This window comes from Ceratotherium simum, chromosome 27 (assembly GCF_057802395.1).
Source record: "Ceratotherium simum simum isolate JZ-2026a chromosome 27, ASM5780239v1, whole genome shotgun sequence".
Lineage (NCBI taxonomy): Eukaryota > Metazoa > Chordata > Mammalia > Perissodactyla > Rhinocerotidae > Ceratotherium > Ceratotherium simum.
Genome location: NC_141926.1, coordinates 12,682,822 through 12,704,150, shown reverse-complemented (window position 1 = coordinate 12,704,150; position 21,329 = coordinate 12,682,822). Strand labels below are relative to the sequence as shown.

The window sequence follows — 21,329 nt, the reverse complement described above, 5'->3', positions numbered from 1 at the left end:
GGGTCAGCTGACTTTCTTGTAAAGGGCCAGAAAAAAAACACTATAGATTTTGTGGGCCACATATGGTCTCTGTCACATATCCTTCTTCATTTGTTTATAAGTCTTTCAACAATAAAAACCATTCTGAACTTGCAGGCTGTGCAAAAATCTAACCCACAGGCCATAGTTTGCCAGCCCTTGATGTAGATAAATATGCATCAATATGTTTATGAAATAAGTGAAAATATATACCATGCAAAATAGTGTGGGTAAGAATGATTTTAGTTTAGATATGTGTATGTGTGTGTGTATACACACTAGTTCAGTTTATATATGTGTGTGCGTGTATATATATTTACATACGTACAGCATAGACAAAAGATGATTAACCACATTCAGAGACAATTGCCTGTCTGTATTTTCTGATGTTTCTGCAATGGTTATGTATTATTATTGTACAGTCATGCACTGCATAACAATGTTTCTGTCAATGACAGACCATATATATGATGGTGGTCCCATAAGATTAGTACCATATAGCCTAGGTATGTAGTAGGCTCTACCATCTAGGTTTGTGTAAGTACACTCTATGATGTTCACATGACAAAATCACCTAACAATACATTTCTTAGAACTTTTCCCTGTTGTTAAGCGATGCATGACTGTAATATGAAAAGAAGTCATTTTTACTTTTGTGTTTAGAATACAGCCTGAAAACTGGGAAAGTACTGACTTCCATCTCAAAATCTGTTCTCCATTTATTTTGGTAATGTTAAGCAAATCACTTTATCTTATTGTTTCTCAGTTTTTCACCAGTAAAAAAATATAACTCATTCCTTAACTAGGACCATAGGCAGATTAAAAAGAAGATAGCTGTGAAGATGTAAGATTGTGTCATGACAATGGGAGCATTACTGTTGTGCAATCATTGACTAACATTGGGGTTTGTTTCTGACTTTGTTTTCTAAACAGTGTCTTTGGAACCACCAGAATTTGAGATTGTTGGTTTTATCAGCCACATTGATGTGATAGTGAAATTTCCACCTGTCATTCCCAAGATGCTAGTTGGGAAAAACTTACAGACTTATTTATCACTTGTCATCGAAGAAAAGTCAGGGAGCATTGTTAACCTGGTAAGTGGTCAAAGTAGTTCTGAGTTGGCAGTGAATACATTTGACTCTCTTCTTTAAAAAAAAAGACATTTGTAATGATTTGAACAATTAAAGCTAAAGGGTCTGCGTCAGTGTGGTCTGACTTTAGGAAAGAATTCTCCATAGTTCATTCATTGTGGAAATATGTTGACTTAGCCTAGCAGTGCAGTCTTCTTTCAAAGAATAAGCCACATGCACAACATGAAGGGACACAGAAGAGAGAGAGGCATGTGGTGTAGACGAGGAAAACAGGCAAATTTCAGCATGCCAGGGTGAGATTTTCTTTGAAAGGGATGGTTTAGCTGCACATAAAAAGCATCTATCTCTACCACTCCAGCCCTCATACACTGTAAGGGAAGTGGCTCTGTCCAGTAATTCTGTCCCCTCTTGATTTCTCTGAATGTGGGTAAGCTCAGGGCGATCCTAGTATCAGACAGACCTGGATCTTCAATTATGTGTTTTCTCAATCCCTCAGAATTCTGGAATGAATGAAATAGACAAACTGTGCTCACTGGTGGGCCCTGCTGTAATAGACAAACTGTGCTCACTGGTGGGCCCTGCTGTAATAGACAAACTGTGCTCACTGGTGGGCCCTGCTGTAACAGCAGCTTACATTTGCATAGCCCTTTGCAATTATAAAACCCTTTTAAGTAATACCAGCCCGCAAAATATCAGGGCGGGGCATTTCGGACAGAGGGCACAGGATGTCAGAGGCCCTGAGGCTGGAGCGGGCCCAGTGGGTTTGAGAAACAGCAGGGAGCTGGAATGGAGTGACCAAGACAGGAGAGTAGAAAGCGGTGAGGTCAGGGAGGTAGTGAGACCGGATCTTATAGGGCTTTGTGGGTCTAAGTCTTCGGAGTGTGATGGAAGCCACTGGAGGACCCAAGCCTTCAACAGGGCATCCTAGCTGATGTGTTAAGAATGGACCATAGAACTATGGAATTCTCCATAGTTCATTGATTGTACCCAGTGGCGTACTGGTAAGTTCATGTGCTCCACTTTGGCAGCCCAGGGTTTGCAGGTTCGGATACCAGGCGCAGACCTATGCACTGCTCATCTAGCCATGCTGTGACGGTGTCCCACATGCAAAATAGAGGAAGATTGGCACAGATGTTAGCTCAGGGCTAACCTTCCTCAAGGAAAAAAAGAGGAAGATTGGCAACAAATGTTCGCTCAGGGCCAATCTTCCTCACCAAAAAAAAAAAAGAGAGAGAGAAAGAATGAACCATAGGGGCCAAAAGTAGAAGTTGGAAGACCAGTTAAGAGGCTATTGGGATGCTAATTACTTAATAGAAAGCAAATTACATAATTATTATAATTTTTCCTTTATTATTCACCTGGATTATAATCAATACCCTAATCCTTTGATTAGGAAAAGGGAGCAAAAATAAGAGAGGAAAAAATAAGCTTATTTTCCTCCAAGTTTCATTAAATATCATATTCTGGTCCCATCTAATTTATATTCAACCCATGAACTCCTAACTCTGTTTCAGATTATTTCTAAAATAAGAGACCTGTGCTTATTAAGATATTGACAACACTGTAAGAGGAAAACTATAGTTAATAAGCATCCTCTTCATTAAAGAAAATTAGTCTTTAAATTAAATTAAAGAAAAAAAAAAGAGGCTGTTGGTGTAATCCAGGTGACAGATGGTGGTGGCTTGGACCACTTGGCAGTAGTAAGAAGTGGTTAAATTCTGCATATATTTTGCAAGTGGAGCCAGCAGTATTTTTGGATGGATGGGATATGCAGTGTGGTGAAGAAAGAGAGAAGTTAGGACTCCAACACTTTCAGCACGAGCACCTGGATAGATGGAGTTTCCATTGATTAAAATGGGAAAGATTATGGATGGAGCAGGTGGATGGTTGGATATCAGTGGCTCGGTTTTAGACGTATAAAGCTTCCAGGAGGAGATGCTGAGCAGGAGATGAATGTACCAAGTCTGGAGGTCAAAGGAGAGCTCCCGGCTAGGGAGATGTGCTGGGGAACCATTGGCTTCTTGGTGTGTATCGAATGCCTTGAGACCAGATGAGATCACCCAGGAGTGGACATGCAGAAAGAAGAGAAGTTGAAGTCCCAGAAGACTCCCAAATGTGGAGATCTAACAAATGTGGGGGAAACAGCAAAAGAGACTGAGAAGGAGCAACCAGCATGGTAGGAGCAGAACTAGGTGAGAGTGATGTCCTAGTAGCTGAGAGAAGGAAGTTCCAGAAGGAGAGAGTGATCTACTGAGTCAAATGCTATAAATGGGACAAGTTAGAAGAGGCCTATGGATTGAGGATTGGGGTTAGCCACGTGGAAGTCATGGTGACCTTGATAAGAGTGGTTTCGGCGGAGAGATGGGGTAAAGACCTGGTGAGAGTAGGTTCAAGAAAGAAAAGGAAGAGAGAAATTGGAGACAGTGAGGAGAGCTAATTCTTCTAAGGAGTTTGTCTTTAAAGGGAAGGAGAGATACGCAGGTGGCTGGAGGGGAAAGGGGGGTCAAGGGAGGGACTTTTTAAGATGAGAGAAATTACAGCATGTTCATATACAGATGGAATGTTCCAGAGGCATTCTTGGAGCCATGTCCTAGAGGAAATGAGAGCAAATGGAATCTCGAGAGCATGAGAAGGGGTTGGCCTTGGCTAGGAGCAGGGACTGTGTATCTGAGTCACAGAGGGGAGGCAGAGTCCACGGGCCCAGGGCCATAGAGGAGGGAGGTTCCATTTGCTCTGAGAAACAGGAAGCGAGCATTGCAGACTTAAGACCTCACAATGGCAGCGCCAGGTGTAGAACTCAAATGTTCTCACTCTCAGCTACCATCATGCTGTTCCATTGCAAGGCAAGAGCCCTTCCTCCATGACGCTGTTTCTGCTCTGGCCCCTTTTTCTTCTTCATTGCTTATTTGCCATGCATGAGCTTTTAGTTTGTTGGTTTAAATAATTCCTCCTCCTTGCAAATAGAAACTTCCAGAAAAACATTATTACAGAAGGCTGTATTTGAACTGCTGGAAATCCTAAGTTATAAAACTGCTAGTAAGAATCTATTTTGAAAACTATAAAACATTATACAAAAATTGTTTTTCCTGAAAGAACCTTCATATCATCTCTTCGATTCCAAAATGGAACAGAACTACCTGGGAAAGGAGAGGCAAAGTGTTTTAAGGGAGAGGACAGGGGACTAGACATCAGCCTTATTTCTGCTACAGACAAGCTGTGTTGCCTTGGGGAAGTTACTTAACCACTCTGAACTGCAGTTTCCTCATCTGGAGAATGGGGATAATGCCTGTTTTGCAGACCGTTTTGACAATCAGATGAGTTAATATGTATGAAAGCACTTTTTGAAGTGTAAAGTAGACATATTGTTAATGAAATATGATAATCTTATGTTTTTATTTTCTTATTTTTGCAAGCTTATCTTATTGCAAGATAAAATAATCTTGCAAAAATAACATCCTGAAGACCTTTATTCTTCATTGGGACTTTTTCTCTTCATTTGTAAAATGAAGTTGCTAGACTAGATTTCATGGTTTACAAATGTGTGTGTGTGTACATGTACATGTAGTTTTGTGATAAATTACTTGCCCCAAGTCACTTATAAATACTTTTTCTTGCCAAGCCTATGATATTTCTATCCTTGTTTAAGATTTGAAGACAAATTCCCAGAGACTCTTAGGGCCTGCCTCTACGTGCAATTCTCACTCAAAGTCTTACTGATTTTTTGCTTATTTTTACAGCATAGACCCAAAATAGATGGAAACACTACTGGAAATTTCACTTATGTCATCGACAAGTTAATTCCAAACACAAACTACTGTGTATCTGTTTATTTTGAGCCTAAAAATCTGGGGAAAATACATAGATCTCCCTTAAAATGTACCCGCCTTCAACCTGGACAAGAATCAGGTATGACAGTTTTTGAAAATTCATGTTTTGCTTTTACTCTGAGGGCAAACCTATTTAAAGAAAAGAATCTGAAGGTTGTGGGGCACTAAAGGTATTTCTTCCACTAAAGGCGGATCACAGAAGTGTTTTCCTTTTTTTTTTTTTTTTGCTGAGGAAGATTGGCCCTGAGCTAACATCTGTGCTCATCTTCCTCTATTTTGTATGTGGGATGCCGCCACAGCATAGCTTGATGAGCCGTGTGTAGGTCCCTGCCCAGGATCCAAACCCACAAACGCTGGGCCGCCAAAGCAGAGTGCGTGAACTTAACCACTAGGCCACGAGGGCAGCTCCCTACAGCGGTGTTTTCTGTTGGTCATGTCTACTATGTGGTGGAGTCACTTTTATGTTGCCGTATCATAGGGACAATGAGGTGTCTACCTTTTTAAGGTCAGAAATCCTCCTGAAATGGAAATGCTTTGATTTCGGGGGGTCAGGATTAAATTCAGTTCTGTGTCCCCTCAGCTTGGCCATTATTCGAGCCAAGTGCTAGAGGAGGCAGGGTTGCTGGAAGCAGCTGCGTTCAGAGGTATCAGGGTGAGAGCGTGGAAGCAGTGGCGTTGGGTGTGGTTCATTGATGTGGCCTGACTCTTGGGAAGGTTGGCTGTAGCTCATAGATGAGAGGGCACCTGGCCGGTGTGGACCAGATAGTCACTGATGAAGGCTGAAAGCCCTTCTGTGGCAAAGGCATCAGAACAGTAAACAGCGTGATCCCCGAACCTTCCTCCGAATGGAGAAATTTGCGGTGACAACAATCAGGCTTAGGAACATTGACTGCTGATTATTTTCTCAGGAAGAAAATTATTTTCTCAATTCTGACACCATGTCACTGGAGATCATGTCAGATCCCACAGGTTAAGGGCCCCGTCCCGTAACACTGCCCCACCACCGCCACTTCAAATACCAGTCACAGCTCCAAGTTGTCACCTGGGCTTCTGACAGACTGGCTATAAATCAGAGATTCCCACAATCCCCTTCTTGGGTTTGCTAATTTGCTAGAATGGCTCACAGAACTTGGGAAAACAGTTTACTTACTAGATTCCTGGTGTATTATAAAAGGATACAACTCAGGAACAGCCGGAAGGAAGAGATGCATAGGGCAAGATATGGGGGAAGGGGCACAGAGCTTCTCTGCCCTCTCTGGGCACACTACCCCCACCCCCAGCATCTCCATGTGTTCACCAACGCGGAAGCTCTCGGAGCCCCATCATTTAGGATTTTTATAGAGGCTTTGTTATAGAAGCATGACTAATTAAATCCTTGGCCATTGGCCATTAATTGAAACTCCAGTCCCTCCCCACTCCCCGGAGATTGAGGGGTGGGGCTGTGCAAGTTCTAACAATGATTTGGTAGGTTCCCCTGGCAACCAGCCCCCATCCTTAGGGGCTTTCCAAAAGTCACCTCATTAAAAGTAAACTCAAGTGTGGTTGAAAGGGACTCGTTATAAATAACAAGTCTCCTTTCACCTTCTTTGCTCTCATCACAGGAAATTCTAAGTGTTTTTAGAGCTCTATGCCACGACCTGGGGACGAAGACCAGTTATATATTTCTTATTATAAATCACAATATCACACCAATAAAAACTCAAGTTAGGGGGCCGGCCCCGTGGCTTAGCGGTTAAGCGCTCGCGCTCCGCTGCTGGCGGCCCGGGTTCGGATCCCGGGCGAGCACCGACGCACCGCTTCTCCGGCCATGCTGAGGCCGCGTCCCACATACAGCAACTAGAATGGATGTGCAACTACGACATACAACTATCTACTGGGGCTTTGGGGGAAAAATAAATAAATAAAATCTTTAAAAAAAAAAAAAAAAAAAAAAAAAAAAAAAACTCAAGTTAGTAATGTGACAGGACAGACGTTGGTTTGCTGAAACTCAGTCCCCACTGAGGTGAATGTAAGGCTGACCCAAGACACAGGTCCTTTGGAGGTTGACATGCTCTGTGATGACTCAGTTTCTCCCCTGACTTTTCTGTTTCACCTGCTAAGAAATGGTCATGCAACGGCATGCTGTCAGGTCATTTCATCTTTCCTTGGTGTGAACACATCATTTTGCTTATTAAGTCAGCCTCCATTCTTGTGTCATCACTCAAGACAGTGAAAGTACAGGTATCCTTTGCTATCCAAATATTTGAAGTCCCGGTTCTTGTTGTCTGAAACTCAGGAACCAAGTGGGGTCAGATAACATGGCCTCTCTCACCGTCCAGACTTGCCATCTGAACTACCCTCAACTAGCCAAACTCGGGAACCAGCCAGGTTTGGATTGGGGGGATTCTTGAAGGATAACCTGGGAGCAATGTTAACTTACTTGGACTCAGCTGTGAACACTGCTATCTTAGGGCAGTACTCCTATGGGGGGATTTTAGTCCAGAGATCTGGAGAAATGCCTTCCACTTTGTCAAGCCCTGAATGAATTGGTTGGCTCACTTAGTAAGGCCTTGAGAGAAATCTCTGCTCATCCATTTGACAAATACTTATTTCGGACCTGCTATGTGCCAGATTCTCTTCTGGATACTGGGGATACAGCAGTGAACAACGCAGGTAAAAATTCCTGACCTTGTGGGGCTTACACTGCAGTAGGAAGACAGAAAAACAAGATTAAAAAATTAAAATACATAGTATGTTAAGTGATGGTAAGTGCTATGGAGAAAAATCAAGCAGGAAGCAGATGGGGGCGATGTTGAGTAGAGGGTGGTAGCTCTCTATTTTAAATAGGGTGGTGTCTCGGTTTACATTCCCTTGGTGTACATTACATTTACATTACATTAAGCTTAGCCTAAAATGGAAATTCTGGTTCAAGTGATTTACTGGGTGTGGGAGAGAGGGTGGGCACACACGGATCAGAATCCCATTACGTCATTGCTGCTCCAAAGAAATCACTTGGGTTCACAGAGCCCTTTTCAGGAAGGTAAACTCTATATGTATAAGAATTTTGTATCATAAAGGTCTGCCTTTGTGGCTAGATCTAATTCTAGAACTGTCAATGATATGACACTCCCTCATTCACTCTTGATAGAAATGAGAGTGGGTTCATGAATCCTTTGCTATCGAACAGTGCAAGGGTCTTCACTGAGTTTCTTTCTGTTCATTCCTTAACCTTCTGAAAGACTTTGAACACATATAATCCCCCTTGATTTCCTTTTTTCTCTCCTGTATCTGTTTTGCCTGCAGCTATGGTTACAGGATTAATGTTAGTAAAGGTCTTTCTGGAAGTTTAAGAGAAGCTTGGTTACATAATTACTGATTTCTTCTCAGTCGAGTTGGACTTATGGAATAAAGCTATTTTCAGTCAGAAGGTTAAAATTGTCCAAAAGGAATTTCGACAAGAATCTAAGGGGGACTCATAATAGGACAAAGGGAGTTCTGCAGAGCCCTGATTTTGGGACCCGTGTGGCCCAAGTCCAGCCTCAGAAAGACCCAGTTGTTTTCTTCAGGTAAACTCCCCTTTTCCACTTCTTCCTGCCTGCAGTGCATGCTAGCTTGTGGCTATTGAGCATATGAGATGTGGCTACTGTGACTCAGAAACTGAGGGGGTGTTTTTCAATTTTGATAATTCAAATTTAAATGGTCACATGTGGCTAATGGCTACCATATTGGATAGCGCAGTCTAGAACATAATTATAAACTGGAAGAAATTTGACTTTTAAAAACTAATTCTGTCATTTTTATCATTTTAAAAAAATGTGGCACCGGCCCGGTAGTGTAGTGGTTAAGTTCGATGCACTCCGCTTTGGCGGCCTGGGTTCACAGGTTCGGATCCCAGACGCAGACCTACACCACTCATCAAGCCATGCTGTGGCAGCGACCCACATAGAAAATAGAGGAAGATGGACACAGATGTTTGCTCAGGGCCAATCTTCCTCACCAAAACAAAACAACAACAACAACAAAACAAAACAAAAAAATAAATAGATGAATAAATAAATAAAAACATATACTTGGATTACTTTCCATTCTTTTGTATTTAACAGTAGTTTTTCCAACTTTTGCTCCCTCAATATCTCCTTCCACCACCAGACCAATGTGCATTGATTCCCACCTGTGATGGTTAATTGGATTTGTTTTGAAATTAAGTCATTTGATTTTTATCAACAGAGTCGTCAGAATCTGTCAAAATAGGAGGAATAATTACTCTGTTTTTAATAGCAGCTGTCTTCATAAGCACCATAATAACACTGAAACGGATTGGTTATATATGCTTAAGACATGATTACCCCAAAGTTCTGGTATGTAGTTTTTTTCAATTCTCTTTGTTTTTTATTTTAACTTAAGAATTTTTATTATATACTTAAATAGTTTCACTGAAGAAAATCCCATTTTCTAAAAACACCAAGATGTTTTATCACTCTGGGTTCTTTTCCATCCTTGCAAACATATATTTTGCATTTTATGTTTTCTTTTCATACTTTGTCCACATATTATTTTTAATGATCATGTGGTATTCAGTTGTTATTAATGTAACATTTTTCTCTTAATCGTTTCCCAGCTGTAGGTCATTTTAATTAGTTTCTCTTTCATTTATTTTTCTTTCCTTGCCTTCTTTCTTTGGCCATTAGGAAGAATGCAGTGAACATTTTTATACAGATTATCTTTTTATTTTTGGATTACTTCAGTGGAACATATACACAAAGTAGATTTATCTTATAAAAAGAGAAAGAACTAATTTATAGTGCCAGTGGTTCTGTATAGGTGTCCACATTTCCCCCAAGTTATACTGGCTTTGATTAATCATTTTTACTACTTTTTTTCATTTATAGTATGTGTCATAGTCCCCCATAGTTGTTCTCATTTGTGTTACTTTAATTATTAGTGAAACCAGCCACTTTGCTTGTCTGTTTTTTCTCTGTGCTTCCAAAGGCACATACTTTCTGCTCAGAGATTTTAACCACTCAGCACATCTGGGTATTGATCTGACATATTTCCAAAACCTCATGTCTTTTGACTCAACTATGTTTGCCCATCATTAATCATTATATCCCATTGCTTTCTTTCTATATTAGTTTTGTAATTTCTCACTCAGAGGTATCTTATTTTTCTATGTTTAAACTCATTCACCTATTCTTCTAATTTTTTAGCATATTCAAATACCCCACCACAGTTGATAAAACTGTACTCTTCTTTTTCTTGTTGTTTCTGTGTGTTCGAGTTGGGTTGGGGATGGGATTGTTTATTGGGTGTGTGTGTATGTATTTCGGGAGATTTTAATTACAATTAGTATTTGATCCTAGCTGGCATTTGGGTCTGCCTTCTGAGATGTAGATGGCTCTGTGTTGGTGTCATCCACACTGTGATCGCTGTCTTGCAAGAATGGGTGTCTTTTATCTATCAGTGTGCTGTGTCTTTTAGAGTCTTTTATGTTAGTGTTTGGTTATGACTTTGCTCTCAGCCTTCATTGTCACTCTTCCTGTCTGCCATGCATTGCTTTGGCCTTGAGGTCTTAAGTAAATCCTACCTCAACTTATATTTCTCATGCAGCCTTGAGATATGAAGGCCCTTAGCACCACCATCCCCTCCTAGATAAATCTTCTGCCTGAATCACATAAACTCGTTACTAACCCTCCTCCAGGTCTCCCTGGGGTTCCTCCCCTCCTTAAGATGCATCCAAATTATATGCCAATTATACGTATGCCTGTTATTCTGTTAACCCCACGTAATGACTGGAGGTGTTGTTATCTTGTGTCTGTCTAGTATTTCCCCATTTTAAATTGTTTCTTGTGTTTAAGTAAAAACTCTAGGAATAGTAAAACAGAACACTCTAGGTCTAGTGTGTTTGTGTATGTATGTTTAATCAAGAATAGATATTAAAATTTTTAAATGGCATCTTTTCTCTTTTTCTTCTTTTTTCTTTTTTTTTTTTTTTTTTGCATTTAACAAATATTTTTTGAGTGTTTACTGTGTGTCCACATGTTTTAGGTGCTGGGATATAGAAGTGAAGAAAACAAACAAAAACCCTGCCCTCATGGAGCTTAAAGTCTGAGGAGTAGGGGTACAGACAATGATAATTTATAGATGATATGACTGGCTAAGTAAAAACTTCACATGAATCTAAAGTCTTAGGATTAATAAGTTTAGCAAAGTTGTTACATACAAAATAATCAGTTTAAAAATGCTTGCATTTTTATACACTAGCAACAACTAGAAAATAAACATAAGGCTGCTTTTCAACATCCCAGAAATTAAGTACACAAGTCATAGCGTAATGCTCTGTGAATTTCCGCAGATTCAACGTGCCCACCTAACTCATGTCCAGGTCAAGAAAGAGACAGTGACCAGCCTCCCCAGAAGTCTCTCTCCTGCCACCTCCTAGTCACTGCCCCCCCCCCCACTACCCTGATTACTAACAGCATAGATTAGTATTACCTGGTTTTGCACTTGGAATCATACAGTTTTGTTTTTTTTTTAAAGAATACCATTACAATAGTGATAAAAAATATTTTTTAAACATTTAAGGAAGATATCTAACAGAAGGTGTTACAAGCCCTTTGTGGAGAAAATTATCAAACCTTATTGAAAGGCATTAACAAAGATCTAGTCAAATGGGGAACCCATAAATGGTCTCACACATATGGAAACATGACAGATGACAAGTAGGAATGGCAATGGGGAAAGGATTGGCTGGTCAATAAATGTTATCTATGTGGGAGAAAATGAAATTGGATCCCTACCTCACACCATACACAAACGTCAATTCCAAGCATATTAAAGACTGTAATGTGAAAGGCAAAACTGCTAAAGTTTTAGAAGGCAATATAGGAGATTCTATATGACTTTGGGGTAAGGAAGATTCTCTTAGACACAAAAAGCAAAAACCATAAAGGAAGAAAATTGATACATTTTCTTACATTAAAATTAAGAATTTCTTTTCATCAAATGTCATCATAAAGAGAGTAAAATGCTAAACCACAGACTAGGGGAAAATATATGTAACATAAATTGACAAATATCTAGCATCCAGGTTATGTAAAGAGCTCCTATGAATCAATAAGAAGAAAGATGAGCAATTCAATAGAAAAATTTACCCCAAGGCTGGGGCTGGGTGGAGTAGGGGAAGAGCAGGTTTGTCTAATTGGGCAGCCCAAGCAGGCATAGGAGAATAGAGAGGAGGAGGATGCTGATGATGATTCCAGGCCTGTGAAAAGAATCTCATGACCACCCTCCTCACCACTGGCCCCATTGTAGTCATTCTGGATACAGGGAAATGCAGCCTGCCTCCTATTCTCCTTAGCTCACCCCACCCCACTGTGTCCTGAAGATGTTTTCTTCCAAGGGCTGTAATAGAGTGGCTCCCATCTCCTCACTCTTCTCATCCCTGACCCTTAAGGGGTCATCATCATCTTTAAGGTCCTCCAGTCCAGGGGGCTTTGGCTCCAGTAGAATTGGCTCCCTAGAGTCTCTCCTCACCCATAGTTCCTTGACCCCCCTAAGAATGCCTTAGCAATCTAGAATTGAAATCTATCCTCATTTGAAATCTAGCCTTTGCCACTTATTGGTGAGGAACCTTGGGCAAGTTTCTTAACCTCTCTGCCTCATTTCTCAACAGTGAAGTGGGGATAAGAATAGTAAGCCTACTTCATAGAGTGGTTGTGTCAAGGCAGATAACCAATAACCATTCTATAGATAAGAGAGATAAGGCGGGTTTTACTTGAGCCGGGGTGAGGATTATAACCCAGGAAGGCAGTCTCCACAAAAGGAGAGAGTTCTGGGGAAGCATGGTTTTTGGTACAGTCTTATACCTTTTTAGGACAAAAAACAGACATTAAACATGCCCAGGGTACATATTCATCAAAGTTTCAAAGAGGTATTCAGTTGTAAATTAGCAGGTCAACATGACCCTGATGTCCCGGAAAGGGAATTTATCTTCAGGAATACTGATACGGCTTATGGATACCAGTATCTTAGGAGGGGAAGGATGCATTCTTATCTTAAAAGAGTGCATGCATTCTTGGGCTCAGTCTGGTGGCATAGTGGTTAAGTTTGTGTGCTCTACTTCAGTGGCCTGGGGTTCACAGATTTGGATCCTGGGCACAGACATATGCACCACTTATCAAGCCATGCTGTGGCAGGCGTCCCACATATAAAGTAGAGGAAGATGTTAGCCCAGGGCCAATCTTCTTCAGCAACAGACGTTAGCTCAGGGCTAATCTTCCTCACCAAAATAAAAAAAAAAAACAGAGTGCATTCTTTTACTTTGAGATAATGTTTAATGCATTCTTTACTATAATAGTTAAAGCAGATGTACAATGTATGTTTGATAGGCTGTAAGTCAGGCTTCTTTAGTTCAAGCCAAATCAGTTTTGTTTTTGTTTTTGTTTTTATTTTCTGTGTGTGTGAGGAAGATCAGCCCTGAGCTAACATCCATGCTAATCCTTCCTCTTTTTGCTGAGGAAGACCGGCTCTGAGCTAACATCTATTGCCAATCCTCCTCCTTTTTTTTCCCCAAAGCCCCAGTAGATAGTTGTATGTCATAGTTGCACATCCCTCTAGTTGCTGTATGTGGGACGCAGCCTCACCATGGCCAGAGAAGCGGTGCATCGGTGCGCGCCTGGGATCCGAACCTGGGCCGCCAGTAGCAGAGCGTGTGCACTTAACCACTAAGCCCCGGAGCCGGCCCCAAGCCATATCAGTTTTAAACCAGAATAGCTACCCCATATACCTCAACATGTGAAAATCTCTTGTCTTGAGGGTGAAATGAATTATAACATGTAAAGTACTAGGAGCAGTGCCCAGCAAATAGTAAACACTGTAGTATAACTGTTAGCTATTGTTGTTGTTGTTGTTATTGTCATCATCACCATCCTTATCACTATGCAGTTAATCTCACTAAGTTTTATTATGTCAAAAAATAAAGAACAAACACTCAGAGTTGATAATCTCTCTCTTTTTTTTTTTTTTTTTTAAGAATTTTTATAACCTGTCAGCCTGGGTATTTCCTGAGCTACCGCCATTGGAAGCCGTGGCTATAGTGGAGGTCATTCACATCAACAGAAAGAAGAAAGTGTGGGATTATGAATACGGTGATGAAAGTGACAGCGATAATGAAGCCGTCCCCCGGGCAAGCGCAGGTGGTTACACTATGCATGGACTAACAGGCCTGTGTCCACTGGCCTCCACCTCCTCCGCCTCCTTGGAGAACTGCGGCAACCCAGACGCTGAGGAGCCTGACCTGCCTGAGCCTGGGGTTGAGTCTGAGCCCCTGATGACACCAGGGCCTGGCCCCTGCCAGTCGGAATGCACAGATGGGGACTATGAGAGGAGAGGGAACCGGCTGCAGGACCGCTTTTCCGAGGAGGACAACAGCTCCACTGAGGGGTCCGAGGACAGAATTGTCTTCAATGTGGATTTAAACTCTGTGTTCGTGAGGGTCCAAGATGACGACGATGCAGAAGTCCCTCCAATGTTATCATGTCTTCCAGAAGAGGCAGTGGACCTAGAGGATCCCAACGAAATGGAAACAAGCCTTCTGGTGGCCAGCGGAGAAGGCACACAGCCGCCCTTCCCCAACCCCTCTGTGGAGTGCCTGTGGCCTGAAGATGCTCCTTCTGATGAAAGTGACACTTCTGAGTCAGATGTTGACATTGGGGATGGTTATATAACGAGATGAATCCAAAAATATTTAACTTGGACTGACAAATACCTCCAGGGTGCTCTCTCCTTGCACCCCCACTTGCTCCTTTGTGGTCTGCAAGTGTTCTCTGAGGGAAGGGGTGGGAGACTGCAGAGTGGGCTGGGTTCTCCCTGGTGATGTTATCTATGCAGATTGTCAATATGGAGGAGAAGGAGGTGGGAAACAGTATCATTCAATGCATTGTTTACAGGTTCAAAGTGATGCACTTTGAAGGGAAAATGCCCTGCCCATTCCCTTTACTCTCATGCATTTATAATGTTTCTGCATTATGTTTCCCAGAGTGAGGAGCAAGGATCCTTGTGGTTTTCAGGGGCTGGTCCAGGGCCCTGTAATATTTCTGGGAAATAATTAAATTGGGCCAGAGTGGGACTAGGGAGGGAAAAGGAAGACACTCAGCAGGGTTCATAGCTGGAGCAGTCAGCAGTGTTGAGCCCAGCAGGCTCAAAGAAGGAGCTGGAAAGCAAGCAGGAAAAGAGTGAGGAAGGGCCAGTGGAGGGAAAGGAGGGAGACTCAAAAAGAAACAGCAGCATATGCACTGAGTTGGAAGTAGGGCAGGGCCAGGCAAGTGTGGGCACCTTCCAGATGTCATATTCTGTCGCCTACACTCTGAGAATGTGACTCTCAGCCCCTCATGTGAGGATTCGCACACAAAAAGAACTTGTGTCAGGCAGGTGACTAAAAGAGGAAACATTTGCATGCGGGAGAGGGATAGAATCTTGGTGCAATATTTTAAGATTTAAAAAAAGCAAGTGAGAGAACAAATGCAAATGTGCTTCAAGGTCTTCAGAAGCAATGAGGCATAAAATTTAAGGAGTGCTATGTGTGCTGATTCCAAATGTCCTACAAGTGACTACAGTTCCTGTGAATCTGGGGGGTAGGAGGGGGGAAGGGGCAAGGAAAGTTCTAGAATAGCATGTGGCAAACAGCACAAGGACTAGGTCTCAGAGGTCTGACTGCTGCCATTTCACTCTGTGACCCTGAGCACTTTGCTTAGCCTCTGAGCCTCAGTTTCTTAATTTATGAAATAAGGGGATTAGACTAGGTAACCTTCAAGATCCTGTGATGCTGGGAGAAGTATTAGAAAATTCATAGGAATGGAGGTACTGCAACCCTGAGACCCTCCCAGGGAGAATGAAAGGTATAGGACCCTCCTATCTCACTCTCCTCACCCCAAGAGGAGAGTTCTCAGACCTTTCTTCTGGGCCCATTCAAAAGGGGAAACAAATTTATATGAGTCCTAGTTCAAGGACTTTAAATAGATTACTTTTCTAATTGCTCTAAAGGAGCTCAAAGGAGAGGGCTGAGACACCGGGAGCTGTTATTTAATAATAATCTAACAAAATTCCATAGGAAAGGGACCTTATCATATACAGAGTCCATTTCTCAGCCCTCTGAATGCATCTATCATATTTTGAAAGATTTCCAGAGTGATCTTTTGGGATAACCTTTTTATGGCTGCTTTTGTGTGTGTGTGTGTGTGTATGTGTATTTTTTAATTTTGTATAACGGTTGGTGAAGGATAGTACAAATACACTTTTTAATACAAACTTGGGATGTCTTCAGAGTTGTTTCTCACTAGAGAGTGTATATATGCAGCAAGTCTGCGGTCTGCTGGCATCTCCAGGGTTACAAGACCCCCTCTAACTGTGCGGTGGTCTGCAGGGGAGGGCACATTCCGCCTCCTGCGCTCGTTCACGTGGAGTGTTCTGGGTGAACCTCGGGCTGCGCTTACATCACCCTGTACTTACCCTGCTGTGGGTTTCCCCGAGTCACCGCTGCACAAGGTTAAAAAGAGGAAATTAAACCTTTCTCAGCAGTCTTGTGAGAGAAACGAGTTATTGCCAAATAAATGACTTGATTTTGTGTTGTTCTCTATCCCTGGGGGGAAGGGAGTCAAAAAGACCCTCTCAAGCTGGATTTGCTAATGGAGTGCTTTAAAATCATTTTATATGTGGGGAGAGAGGATTATAGAGGCCGTGCTGTTTCACTGGAGAACGCCTGGGGAATACTGAATGGTGTAAAGAAAAACCACCACCCACTAGTCCACTACCCAGACACAGCCTCTGGGTTGGCATTGTCGTGTATTGATTTAATTTGTAGGCTCCTTTCAAAGCCTGCACTTGATGTTGGCGGGAGCGGCCCCCAAATCGGGACACTGTGCACACAGTTTTGCCACCTGTTTCGCAATCGGTGTTTTCCACTCGCGGAGGGAGGAGCAAGACCACCTTCCTCCTCAGCGTCGCCCTCTGCCAAGACCGCAACACTGGCCTCTCCAGCAGGGCGCGCGGAGGCGCAGGAGGACCCCGGCCGGGGGGCGGGCACCGGCGAGCGCGCGGGGGCGGGGCCGCGGCGGAGGGGGCGGGGCCCCGGATCGCCCCGCCCCGCCGGCTCCCGGAAGCGTCGGCGCTGGGGGCGGGGTGGCGCTCCCGGGCGCTGGCTCGGGGGCGTGTGCCCCGCGGCGCCCCGAGTGCCCTCCTGGGCACCCGGCGCGGCCATGGCGCGGAGCCTCCGGAGCTGGCTGGGCGGCTGCCTGCTGGTGTCAGGTGAGGGGCCTGCGGGGAGGGGGCGCCGGGCGATCTCCGGGGCGCGGGCTCGTCCGCGCGGCTTCCCGGGCCTGGCTGCCTGCGCAGGGACCCCGACCCGCCTTGGCGCCGCGTCCCCACCCGAGGTGCGTTTGGGGACCGGGAGGCCCGGCGAGGTGCGCTTTGCTACGACGCGCGGCAGCGATGGCCCCACGGGCGATCCCCGATCGGACCCCTAGACGCACTGATCGGGTCGCCATGGCCTCTCATTCAATCCTCAGCACCCCAAGACTGAATTCTGCCCCTCGCCTCCGCAGCTGTGTGGACTCTGAGTTCTAAATCCAGTGAAACCTTTACTATGCTCTAAATTGCCTGCCCAAGTTCAGACAACACAGTGGACCCCTCCCTCCTTTCTAATGAACTCATCCCTAGCCTTCCCGGGTACCACACTCGCCCTGTTTTCCTCCTGCGTCTCAGGCTGTTTCTACTTGGGATCCTCCACCTCGCCCAGATCTCTCTACAGCCAAGGTCATGCCAGAGCCCTCTTGTCTTCTTCCGCTACACCGCCACTTTGGGGGCTAGCAGCAGAGCCCTGGCATTAAATACCAGCTAGGACAGTGACTCTCAACTTTATATTTCAGTTGGCACTAGTTGGATGATGGGCCAGTGGTGGTTTGTTATACTCTCTCTACTTTTGTGTGTGTTTGACATTTTCTATTTAAAAGTTTAAAAATGATTTCTCTTTCTAGCTCAAATCTGTCTCTGGGCTCCAGGCTTGTTCATCCAGCTGTTTCTGACATTCCTATTTGTACCTCCTCCAGCTTCTCAAACCTAATGCAAATTCTAAAATAGGATTCTTGATTTCCCTGCCGCCAGCCCCAGTCAGGGCATCAGATGCTTAAACCAGGAATGGATATTAACTTCTGCTTCTCCACACCCAATGTATCAGGAAGTCTGGAGCTTATACCTCTGGAAATATACCTAAAATCCATCTACCCACCCCCTCACACCTTTCTACCACCACCCAAATCCAGGTCACCCTCATCCATCCCCACTTCCCTCTGGGTCTCTGCTCCCTCCCACCCCCAGCAATTTCTTCTCGTGGCTCTTCAAGTAAAACCTAGACTCCTCAGCACAGCTACCATGTGTCTCTCCCTCACCCACGTGCCCATTTGAAGACATGGAGCACTAGGGGAGACACTGCCCAGTGCAGGATATGGTCATTTCCTGGGGCATCCTTTTTGAGGAAAAAAGTTGCAAACGTTTTCTCTTTATTTTTACAGCATTAGGAATGGTGCCACCTCCTGAAAATGTCAGAATGAATTCAGTTAATTTCAGGAACATTCTACAGTGGGAGTCTCCTGCTTTTCCCAAAGGGAATCTGACTTTCAGAGCTCAATACCAAAGGTGGGTGTAGGGGAGGAAAAACTATTCCTCTACCCTCTAAGTCCTTCTGGCTGGTCTAAGAAATAAATTGACGTGAGACAGAATAACAGGAGAAAATCAAAGTTTGATAACATGTATACATGGGAGAAACCCAAGAAAACTGAGTAACTCACCAAAGTGGCCGAAGCCATCACCTTAAATACCATCTTCAGCTAAAGATAAAGCAGGATGTTGGGGGTGGTGGTTTGGGACTTCAAAGAGGAGGAAGGCAATTCACGTGGAGACGGAAAAGCAAATGTTTGATAAACAAATGTTTGCTGGGCCATCTACAGACAGTGTGACCTGAGAGAGAACTTTGATAAGAATGAGCTCAGCGAGGATCCTCCCAGTCTATTATATCCAGAGTTATCTGTGGTGATGGACTGTCCTGGGAACAGGCCTTCTATTTTAAATTCTTTTAGGCAGTTAGGAAGAAGGTCAAAGTTTCCTTCAGATTCTTTTCTCCTCAAAAATAATCAAGCCAAAGAGACACATTTTGGAGTGGCCAATTCTGATCCCCCACATGGCTCTGGGGTGCTCTTGGCAGGAAGGCTTCAGAGGATAGTGGCCCTGGGCTGGATCACGGGAGAGAATCTGATTGCTGTCACCCACGTGACCATGACAGCCCACAGGGAGCCTCCCTCCTGGCTTTTTTCTTTCTTTTGGGGAAATTCTTGTGAAAGCTCTGTTCTCTGAAAACAGACAAGTAAAATCCTTTTTACTTTTTCCTGTTGTGATGATTCATGGTTTGGTGATTACCACTGGGCTGCCTGGTAGATACATTTTATCTTGTGGGTGTGGGTGTCATTGGCCACAGTGGTAGCCTACTGCAATGCAAATGGATCAGGTTTGTCACAATTGATATTTTTTAAGAGAAAAATGCTGCTGATAACATCTCCAGTTAATCAAGTAGTATTGCTAGAAATCAACAATTTATGGTTGGAAGCTATCCAAGAAAACTGAGATATGCAAAGCAGTGAGGAAGGCCCTTGCTGTGTTACCACCCACCCCCTCTAATAGATTATAACTGCACGCTCCAGTGCTGCGGGGTGCAGATAGTTTGTGTAGTGGGTGCTTGGTTACTCCATGGCTACTTCCTGAAATTGCAAGTGAGACAGCTATGGGCTTTTAAAAGCTCTGTTCTCTGAAAACAGCAGAGGCCTATGAAGGAAGGATGAGTGTCACTCAAAGCGACTATCTCAGTGGTGCTTTGACCCCCTGCCCTATCAGTTTTTCCCTGTGCCAGCCCTCCTCTGGCAGCCTGCCACCATATACCACGAGCTGGACTGCAGGTGATGCACCTTTATGCCAGGTGCAGACAGCAGCAGGAGGCCAAAGGCTGATGAGCCAACACACCTGCTTCTAATGTGACTCAGAAACATACAAAGATAGACAACCCTTCAGTGAGGCAGGACCCACTGTGAGTCCTGGATCCCGTTAATCCCACACTCCTTCTCATCCAGCTTTCATTTTACAAACCTATCCAAGGCCTGCTAAGTCAGCGAAGAAGCAGAAAAATGAATAAGATGGGCCTTGTTTACATTTTTTTTTTTAACTTTTTAGTTTGAAATAATTCCAAGACGACAGAACATTTCAAAATTTCAAGTATAGTACAAAGAACTTCCAAACAGCTCACATCCAGATTCACCAATTTTTCAGGTTCACCACATTGTCTCTCACCCTCTCTCTGGTACATAATGCCTTTGGCCCTTAATATTTCATTGTGTATTTCACAAGAGCAAGGATAATCTTTTACATCACCACAGTACAGTTACCAAGATTAGCAGCTTTAACACTGATAAAATACTTTCATCCAATCTATGGTCCATAGTCCAGTTTTGTCAGTTTTCCCAAGGGCTTAAGTCATTCTGCGACTTATTTTTTTCGTAGCACTGATTGGTTTTACAATTTCATCTCTGTGTTTTCTCCGCTCGATCTTGATAGCTCTAGAGATTTCACCGTGGAAAATTAACTTCTCTCTCTGTCTGTCTCTCTCCTCTGGAGTTTATTTTTTGACTCTTCGATTTTTTGCTTCTTTGCCTTTAGAGTAGAGGTGTTTGGTTTGGGGTGTTCGTCTTTTAGATGAGAGTTCCCAGAGACTCCCCAGTAACAGAGTCAATGCCTGGGTTCCAGTCTGCTCAGCCTGGAAGTGCAGACCAAGCGTGGCATGCACTGGGTGTGTCTTTGAAGAAGACATCTGATCCTGAAAAATCTGATTACTCTTCTCTGGCTCAGTAAGAGATTTCTTTAGAATTTAGCCTGAGCGGTTGCATAGCACAGACTCTGTTATATGCATGCATTGGGTAGGCTTGGCCAGAGGAGGGGCACTTCAGAGGATGTATTGGTGATTTTAATATACAACCATCTAAAGCAATGAGGTATAAATATGGGGAATGGGTCACATTACCTATTTAATGGGAAGAAAAATATTTTTAAATGTAATAAAAATGACCTAGTGAAAGAGAAGTTATTAGAAAACAACTTTTGAAATACTCTGTGTTCCAGCCAACTGATGCACTGGTTTAAATGAAGGATATGACCCCATGTGAGAAAACCCCCTTAATGAAATGACCCTTGGATTTTCCAAATGATGGGCTGTGAGGCAGCCATGAAGAGTTGATTGATGGAGAAATGTTTGTAGTATATTAAGTGAAAAAAGGGCAGATTGTAAATAGTATGAGCCTAATTATCTCTACCTACTAGGAGTGTG

The 21,329-nt window shown here is 43.4% G+C and overlaps 1 protein-coding gene across 3 annotated transcripts in view; it reads left to right on the top strand.

The window, feature by feature from the left end:
• The window catches only part of LOC101396197 (interleukin-10 receptor subunit beta), a 57,489-nt gene that overhangs the window by 15,299 nt on the left and 20,861 nt on the right, over nt 1-21,329 (top strand). The window contains exons 6-9 of one of the 3 annotated variants that reach the window (XM_004429695.3): nt 952-1,112; nt 4,847-5,015; nt 9,143-9,273; nt 13,947-16,219. In XM_004429695.3, the coding sequence (XP_004429752.1) occupies nt 952-1,112; nt 4,847-5,015; nt 9,143-9,273; nt 13,947-14,648 (1,163 nt within the window). In that variant the 3' untranslated portion in view covers nt 14,649-16,219. Of the gene's footprint in view, nt 1-951; nt 1,113-4,846; nt 5,016-9,142; nt 9,274-13,946; nt 16,220-17,075; nt 17,216-18,477; nt 18,602-21,329 lie in introns of those variants that run through there. The other 2 variants (XM_087418142.1, XM_087418141.1) reach the window with 2 other exon arrangements.